General features: G+C 41.3%; 1 protein-coding gene across 1 annotated transcript; it reads right to left on the bottom strand.

Annotated features, from left to right (window-relative positions):
• On the bottom strand, positions 1-5,700 carry LOC119745062 (adhesion G-protein coupled receptor G2-like). Its single transcript, XM_038221284.1, has 8 exons — positions 5,638-5,700; positions 4,987-5,323; positions 3,858-4,048; positions 2,799-2,978; positions 2,583-2,689; positions 1,715-1,977; positions 1,129-1,195; positions 1-568 (listed from the first exon to the last, which is right to left on the bottom strand). Exons 1-8 carry the CDS (start codon positions 5,698-5,700, stop codon positions 1-3), a joined length of 1,776 nt encoding a protein of 591 aa, XP_038077212.1.
• Between the last annotated feature and the right edge of the window lie 3,725 nt (positions 5,701-9,425).

Consider the following 9,425-nt stretch of genomic DNA (forward strand, 5'->3'; position numbering starts at 1 on the left):
TTAATTTTTGAGATCTTCAGAAATCGCGCCTGAAAACGAGTCGCCGACATCAGCATCTGTAGCAACACAAGTACTCCCTGTACCGGTACTCATTTTGGAGAGGGACATACTATTTCCCGGAGATGATGTGATATCGTTGTTGGCACTAATCTTGGGTGTCTCCCTCACTGATGAGACGTCGCTTTTCCGATACAGACGAACCGGAATGCGCCGCAGGATAGCCAGCCAGGCCCCGCGAACATCCCTCTGCCTTGCGCAGAAAAGCAGGAAGATAAGCAAACCTTGGGCAGAATTACAGATAGCAAAGAGCAACTGAAAGGCAAAGGTGAATTCCTTGATAGCGGACATGAGTCCGAAGATCCAAGTCAGACCGAGCAGCACCGATATGGCTCCGGCGTTCTGCAGGCGACGGACCGTCTGCTGGCGTGTGCTTTGGCTGCCGATGGACTTCGTTTGGCATGTCAGCTTGCGCATGATCCATGCAAAGATGACGAAGTTGAAGAGGAGAACCAGACCGATTGGCAGCAACAGACCGAAGTAGAAGGCGTTGCCGGGTTTCAAAAAGCAGCTAAAATATTGCAAAACAAAATAACAAGTAATCGTATGTTTGAATGCCTAACTGGAATACACTACAAAACATACATTTCTGATGCCATTTTTTCCCCAGTACATTCACACATTTTTTAAACAAGATACATAACATTAGTCTGGGAACAGACATTCATGTATGCAGAGCCACATTCCAGAAGTTTGATACATAATAGCATGTAAATGTTATGCGACCACGAGCGTCAGCAATCGGGAGTCGGCTTTAAACATTTAGACGTCATTTCGATCAGAAATATACACCGAGCTTGGTCAATTGGTGAATTTAGCTGCCACGGGAGACCCGATAGAAGAATTGCAATGCTAATGGTAAAACTCTGAAGGCCAATAGGCCTACGCAGTTTTGTTTTAGGTAATTAATCACCAAATCTAGGCAAATATCATAGACACCTGTGTGCACGTGGCTATTCCATAGCGTAGTATTACATCCGTTGGTAGGTAAATGGTTTTCTGCAAATGCGACTACTACTCTCAGCTGTTAATATAAATTAATACGTTGAAGCCTGTTTGCTCCCAACTTACTGTTTGTTGTCGGAATACTGGGTGTAGTCTGCAGCAAGAATAATAATCACCACCAGCAGTGGCAACCCTGCATGGCAAATAACGAACGAGAAAGCCATTACAAACACAGAATGAGCATGTCACAAGTTATACCAAGTAAAGGCGTCTGGGTTCATACAAATAAACGTTGTACATGTACATTGACACACCAAAAAAACCACTGAATATCCACACAAAAATCATGTTCCTTTTTATTACTCATCTCTTTCAAGGTGACAAAAGTTAATATGTGGGTTTGATTTTGTTACAAATGTTTCCATAAATATTTTCTTCAGGCCATCGTGCTTACTCGTCGTTAGGAGATTAGCACATCCTTTCGGTATGTTGACCAAATCTGAAAGGCATTCCCTCATTTGTGAACTGAGAGGCAATCGAAAATAAGCCTGGTCTAACCATAATTGGAGATTTAGACAAGCCCTGTATTTTGTTAAGTGATCTTTAGTGCACATCATTGTTAAGGATCATCTTCCTCCAACATTTCGTATTTATTATTCTAGCTGTAAAGTTGCATTTCATTTTATACACAACATTAAATGACAAATCTTACCCCAGCCTGCAAAGGACGCCTTGATCATGAAGTGAGCAACGTTGGCATTCATGACCTTGACCAACATAAGGTATAGGTTGACAGCTTCCACGGCCATCCAGAACATTGCAGCCAGAGTGAAGTAATGGATCAGGACAGCCACGATGCTGCATGATACACTGCAGGGAGATGCCTCGATGCCTGCCAAGAAGAAAACGTACATTCCCAGCAAAGCAAAGCACAGGCTGAGCAAGATCCGTTGGGGCTGCTTGCTACGGAATTTCCTGGTAAAAAAAAGACGTAGGTTCTGAAAGTCATGGGAAAGTTCTGAAGTCAAAGTGCTGCGTGAGAGCAGCAAATACACTAAAATTCCCGAGTCAGGGATCACTGACCTAGAATCTGGGTTCCCGGTTTTTTTTCATGGTTAATTTGACACCTTTCTGGGGAAAATGGATATATAAATGACTCATCTTTACACAATCACCTTCGTAAACTTGTCATTTGATCCGGGAAGGTAATTATTGACCTTGAAAAGCGCCAGGCCAAACCGAACATGGCTTCTGGGTCAATATGACCCAGGAGTTTTGAAAGTGGAGAAGCTAGTATCCCCACGTACATTTCGTTAAAAGAGTCACTAAAGACAAGAACGGTAATAAGTAGAATGTTGACAAATTCTACTTTCAGCTTGAAGTCACTCCGACTTACCGCTTGACTATTGCCCTCTTCCTTCGGCTTGACTTCGTAGACCACGTACATACATAAATAGGAAAATTAGATGATTCTAAATCCAATACAATACATATTATAGCATGTACGACTAAACCGATTTCAATTTTTATCAAAATGCATAAGAATGTTGTTGTTTTGATTTTTTACCAGCTCAACTTACTTGAAGGCAAGGAACGTCCCCACGGTGACAATAACAGCCACGATGGACACACCACATATCAGTTTACTGATAACGTCAAGCGCGGTACTGCTTATTCCGTATATATCCTGCCATCAGAACACAATAAAAGAATACAATGATATTCAAATACTGCCTGTCGTATTTTGCATTCATCTTAAAAATATATAAGCGACTCGTGTAATGTTTTCATCTCACCACAATGACAGCGAAGTTGGTCAGGTGATCGCACACGCAAACAACTCTTCCCTTGCTATCCATCTCCCGCTTGCATCCTTTTGTTGACCAATCTCCGAAACCATTATTCAGGCTAAAGTCCCAGTAGACACACTTGGACCTGCATTCATATCCTTCCGATGTCTCACGTTCACTGTTTATCTGCCCATAAATACCGTGAGCAAAAAAAATAAAAATAATAGTTACGGTGGCCCAAAGCTGTTTTGTTCGACTCGAGCCCAAGGGCGGATCCGGGGGGGGGGGGGGGGGGGGGGGCAAAGGGGGCCATGCCCCCCCCCAAAAAAAAAAACGAAACCATTTTTTTGTTTTTATGTGACACCGCAATAAAGGCAGGCAATGAGTACACCACCATCTTTTCCTCAAAAAAACATTGGTTAAAGTGGTCAGAAATTGCCTCAGATCGCACCACAGAGCATCTAGAATCCCAAAAAAATTCGGGGCCCTTAAGCGGGCTCCGAACCCCACGCCGTAATTTTTTGACCCACTTTTTGGGGGGATCAAAATTTTTTTTGGCCCCCCCAAAATTGTGTTCTGGATCCGCCTTTGCTCGAGCCTGGTGTTTTGGTCATTGCCACTACCGAAAAGGTATAAATGGCTACTTGCATTAGTAGAGAACGCATTGCAATGATCTCGAGCTTGATAAAACGCTTTAAGGCCGTCATTTGTAAGCGTTATATTAGCACATTACCATTATTTAAAGTAAAGCCTACATTTATATGGAATATTGATTAAAGAAAGACGATGATGTGACATGAACACGTCGCTGATGGATTTGATGTCTAATCATCAACAACCCCCAGCCTATTCCAAATTCCTTCATAATGTCGCAGCTCACAACTTGTAACATACTTTAGGTCTGAGGATTTTGGTTTCGACTGCATGCAGCGCCCTGCAGTCGAAACCACATCGACCCTCATTCCCGCCGTCCCCTTTTGAAAACGTGAATTTAAAATCCACAGCCACTTTTTTTTGGAAACTCGTAATTCAGTGTTCATTTCCAATGATTGAGGCACAAATTACATTGATCGGTTGGAACTTGGTTACGATGGGTGATGATAACTTGTCTATCTGGACACCTTCCACCGTGGCAGCGATGATGCGACTACCAACAGAACGCCGGAATTCACCGGGGCCTTCATTGGAGCGAAGTGTAGGCGAACGGAACAACTTGCTGTTCTGGTAGACAAATACACTGATGTTAACCGTCTCTCCTGTTTGTGACACATAACAGTGCAGATATTCATGATGTGAAAAGAATAAAGACAATATTAAAGTTGGTGTATACGTGCTTTTTGGATGTGGCCATGGGCGTCGCCACATTTCCCCCGAAAATCCTTGTACTTTCTGCTTTTCCGGGGGGGGGGGTAGCTCACCCTTGCCATCCCCCCCCCCCCCCCCCCACACACACACACACACACACACACACACACACACACGATGCCCATGTGTGTGGCAGCTTGAAAAAAAAATCAAATTAAATAGAAACTTTTCTAGCATTACATTAGTTAAGAGCTTTCCAATGAGACATCGCACGGAAAAAACAAACAAACAAACAAACAAATCGGCCGATGACAAGTAAATCACTTAATTACTTCCAACTTTTCAAAAAAGAGATGGACGTTCCTAATTCGTCGTTCTGAATGGTGTGAGCAATATCTGATCTGAAGCGGGCCATTTAAAACCACTTTTAAAACCGTATAAAGGCATGTAAAACAAACAAGCGAAATTATTTGTTACAGGACCTTATAATGACCTTATAATCCATTGTAAGGAAAATCAACATTTTGCAAAAAGCACGTTTATACCAACTTTAAACACCCAAACAAGTAAAATTGTAAAAACAAATTGTATTAATAATAATAAATACTCCAAATACTATAAAAGGGCGACACTTCAGTAGACCTGTGCGTAAATTTCAATGACCCCTAACCCCAATTTAACATTATCCTATTTCCACGAAACTCCACATTTGAGGGTTTCTCTTCCCAACAAAGCTTTTTAAGCTACTTGTGGGGGTAAAACAATAAGTCGACCCCAAATTGTCACCGTTATGGTTTGTGTCGCCCGCATAATAGAACACTGTTCAGCACAAAGTGTCGCCCTAGCATGACATTGAGGGTAATAACATGAACGCTTCTTAGGTGTTTACCGACTGTAACTGCTTGAAGAGTTTCAGAAGGAAGAAATATAGAGGCATCCGTCTCTAATAACTCATCGGGTTCGTGGCGGATGACGGTATCATTTTCCGTTAACTCATCGGGCGCATCGTAGTCTCTTAGAGTCGCAAACCAGAAACCACTCGGACGGGAACCTCTTGGTAAGGTCAGTGCCAAAACGGTAATGCTGCTCTGAGTTTCGGTGAAGTTACCATTACCCGTGAGCTGCAAGGCTGTAGTGTATGACTCCAGGGCTTGAACGATCCGTGACGGTGAGGAATTCTCGTCGATTCGGTCAAAGATGGCCTGGTCTACCCCGTTCGAAGCAATCTAAAGAGAAAAGGAAACAACTAAAGCCTTGCTTCTCAGTATTTCTATTTTTAATGTAGGCTTGAGATGCATTAACGTCACATTTCATTCACAAGTATGTTGGCTTTTTTATTTAAGCAAAATTGATACAAGGAGAGGTTGTTTTACGAGAGCTACATTGTGAAGTACTCGCACATTATATTGCCGTATCAATCGGTCTTAGTATTAAAAACAATGCCTCACAAGATCAATTATGAAGAAGAGGAATATAACTCATTTTATTTAAAAAAAAATCTTGCCACCCACAAACAAAATCAATCTAGCCACAACTGAACCTTCTTGTCCTCTAAAATAAAGTCGTTAACAAATTCGATGACACTTTCGCTAGGGGCCACCATCTTGAAATCAAGTGACGAGTATGTGCTTTCATTGGAAAGTTATTTTTTTTTAGACTAGCACGTAGCCGAGGTTGACCATACACAATGGATGTTAGCGCCTCGGAAGGCGAAACAAATCAAACAGGATATTTGCCTCACGGCCTCGCGAGGCAGAAAACTCAGGAAATTGACTACACACGGTGATATTTTGAGCTACGTGCTGAACAAACGGCGTCGAGTAACGTCTTGTCTCGGCACGTAGCTCTCGTGTGCGGCGGATTTTAAGGGAAAACAACGCAAGTACATGTACCTCATAAACCCCTTCGGCCATACGACCTCGTGTCGCAAATCTACTTTCATGAGAAAAAGTGTGTGTGTAAACGTTATTCCGTCTGTTATTCCTACACAATGCATTTGTATTTTAAGCAGGCGTGGAGTGTTCACATCCCTCCCAAAACAGGCTTGTTAAGTTCTACCAGGTAGCACTAAATATACTATGTTCATAGGATTACCAAGATGACAAGAAATCCTTTATATGGACAACAAATATAGAACAAAATTACCTCATTTGAGGGGTCACTAGCGGTTACGAAGTCCTCCAAAATGTCTGCCACTCTAATGATGTCCAAATTATTTAATTCGGCAAAATTACTTGTAAGACGTGTAACTGTTTGCGAGATGAAGAGCGCATTCTGACGTGTAATGCCAACCTATGGGTATGCATAAGATTGATGATTCAATTTGCTCAATTTTAAATGAAATTTAATTAAAATTTGGAGAAGTTTTATTTTTATTAAAAGGCTTTATATTCAAATTGCAAAACTGTTTTCCTCCGGTTCAGATTTGGATTTTCATAGCGTTTGGTAACGTATCAAGTTTCAAAGATACCAAGACAGATCCACCGCAAAGGACTACTTTTACCTAATTGGGTGGTATTACATCCCATGGTTATTGATAACTGTGCAAATTTAGGTCCCGAAACTTGAATTTGCATACTTAGTGGTAAAGCTAATACCTTTGAAAACAAATATGGTCAAAGGACAGGACCTTCCTTTAAAAATTTCCATTTCATCATCAACATTTGCAAGGTTATTTTCATCATCTATACGACAAACGACGAGAAAGGATCTTTTTTTTAACGTACCTCACTAACGCAACTGACAAAATTGTTCAAGTCTGCAATATCTTGACACGTTGTGTTCTCGACTGCAATATCTTGACACGTTGTGTTCTCGAGCGTTGGCTTCTCTGGAGCTGTATCAACGTAAGATATATGGATTCCTTCCAATCAGCAATATTACGACAAGAAAAATAATTTTGGCAATGTGCATCGATGTGACTAGTATGCATGAACATATACTACTGAGGTTTTATCGCTGGTGATGTTTGAAGACCATTGTGGCGATGATTCTTGAAATCGCATTTTTGGACGAAAGATGTTTTAGGGTCATTGTGTTTAAATGGTGATACTCTTTAAACGGATTGAGCAACTTCAATATTTGTTTTCATCTAAAAGTAGCCAATGAAATTGGCTTTTCGGTCATTCTTATTTTTGGTGCTACTTTTTTTGTTTAAATATGTAATATAATTTTGGGGGTTTGGGTTCCGCTTTTTTTACCCAATCGGTAGCTGCCGCAGCTATGAAACAATACGATACAAGATCATTTTCTCTAGGTTTCCGATTGCAAACAAAGGCTATTATTGTACATCAGTGCCAAAAGCGTCAGTGGCTGTTGTCGGACAGAGAAAGAGCAAACGGTTACCTTTCACAAAGAAACTAACTGTTTCCGATGCCGAGCAACCATCTGCATCAGTCACTGCACAGGTCACTTTGTGTGACCCAAGTCCAAACACTCCTCCCCTAACACCGACACTAATCGCGGATTCGAGATCTGTACAGTTGATGCCACTCAGGATTTATCTTTGCCTGCGTGACGGTTGTATAGCAGGCAAAATTTGTCTAATCGGTTGAGGAATGAATTCCGCGAGGCGGTAGTGCGTGTAAGGGTGGAAAGGGTGTGTCAAATTTGAATATGAAAGACGTGCATTGAATGTACGTAGAACGGGTGAGGCGAAGGCGTGGGGAATCTTTCTAGCTTGCGACTTCAGGTCAGTTAAGAACAAACAGAGACTGGATCAGCTTTAAAAATAGCTCTATGTAAACGTTCGAAACGTTTTGTCTTGCTGGCAACCACAAGGTTTTCCAGAGTTTTTGCTCATTGAGTTTTATCTCTGGGTTTATTCGGGAGTTTGTACGATTACATTGAATATCTGTATAATTATTGTTTAAAATTAAACAATTAAAGAGCCAGCTCCAACTGGTTGACTGCCCCTTGGCAAGCCGTACCCTATATATGGTTATATATGTTGTATATTAATTTGGTGTTGTGTTCATAGGAAAGGATGTATCATTAGAATAGACAGGACCATCTTCTACGTCTGTAGCTGTTATCTCAGTCCATGACACCTCTGCAGCAAACCCACCAGCTGCAACAATCTGATTTGCGATACTTGGTACTGATATGACCGGATTAGCTGTTTGACAAACCAGATATTGTATATTTCGTCAGTGCTAAATATCACACAATCTGGTCAAGAAAACAATTCTTCTCAAACATAGCGAAGTTATACGTCTTTAAACTGGGTTTCATTGGAAACAAGACTTAACCCCATGCAGGTTTTATTTATACAGCAAAGGCACTTGACATACCTGAGACACTGAAGATTAGCTTTCTTATTAGCAAAATCCAGCTCATGTCGGTGACAAGGCAGATCACTGAGTTTAAGTCATCATGTGTAGTGAAACAATACACGTGCTCAGCACAGGCGAATGTATTCATGTCGTTGTTGAAGGCAGTGATAGCTGCTTGTGGGATCGAGGAATTCAACTGATCGGCATCAACACACATATGGACGACGGTGGGTTCGGATACAACTGGACACCCTGTAATAAAACCGTAGCATTATACAATCAGGTTAGTAAGTCTGAAATAAAATAACTCAAATCGTCACTAAAGAATCGTATGAAAGGAAACACACTGTACCATTCAGACAGTAACCAGCGCTCGTTTGATCAGAACTGATTATTCCTTGACAGGGATGAAGTGCCCCCCCCCCCCGTTCATTCACTGACTGTTATAACACTAGTTTATGAGGCCAATAAATTCAGAAATGTTTCCTCAACCTGCCTTACAATTCCCTTAACACCCGTCATATCAACCACCCTCCCGGTTTCCTTAAGACCAGTTCCGCCCCAGGCCTGGTCAGAGACCATAAGCCGAATAAGTCTGAAGATATATAACCACAGTTTCACGATCAACTGCCCCCATCTCAGTAACAGTAGCATTACTAACATCAAATTATGCAATTGTCAGCTACAGCTCATTGCACTATCGTTTATTGCAGATTTTATGGTTGTTTTTTGGGGTTTTTTTTCAGTAAGCGACGACAGAGATAAACTCAAGTAAGATACCAGAATGACTTTTGGAATGTGACCTTCGCTTACCGTTATAAAGCGGATATGATGGCGCTCCATCGAAACAGGCAGGATCAAAAGGTGGACTTAAAATAAGAAAATATAACAGGGGTATCATTTTTTTGGGTACTGATCTTAAGGCCAAATCACAAATATGTCCATTGAGGGCATAAAACACATGGCTTAGATTCAGACTCATATACATCAGCTTAAAAGAGGCTCGGCTGTCATATTGTATTCACTGTGTTTTAAGTTTTGACACTGTCAATTG

The sequence above is a fragment of the Patiria miniata genome, unplaced genomic scaffold (genome assembly GCF_015706575.1).
Source record: "Patiria miniata isolate m_02_andy unplaced genomic scaffold, ASM1570657v1 HiC_scaffold_7, whole genome shotgun sequence".
NCBI classification, from domain to species: domain Eukaryota; kingdom Metazoa; phylum Echinodermata; class Asteroidea; order Valvatida; family Asterinidae; genus Patiria; species Patiria miniata.

Excerpts from the sequence above, each read along its gene's own strand:
- LOC119745062 (XM_038221284.1), bottom strand. The coding sequence starts at position 5,700 with ATGGTGGCCCCTAGCGAAAGTGTCATCGAATTTGTTAACGACTTTATT. Across the intron at positions 1,978-2,582 it reads GGGACGTTCCTTGCCTTCAA|GAAATTCCGTAGCAAGCAGC; the intron begins GTAAGTTGAGCT and ends TTTTTTTACCAG. Across the intron at positions 1,196-1,714 it reads GGCGTCCTTTGCAGGCTGGG|GGTTGCCACTGCTGGTGGTG; the intron begins GTAAGATTTGTC and ends TTTGCCATGCAG.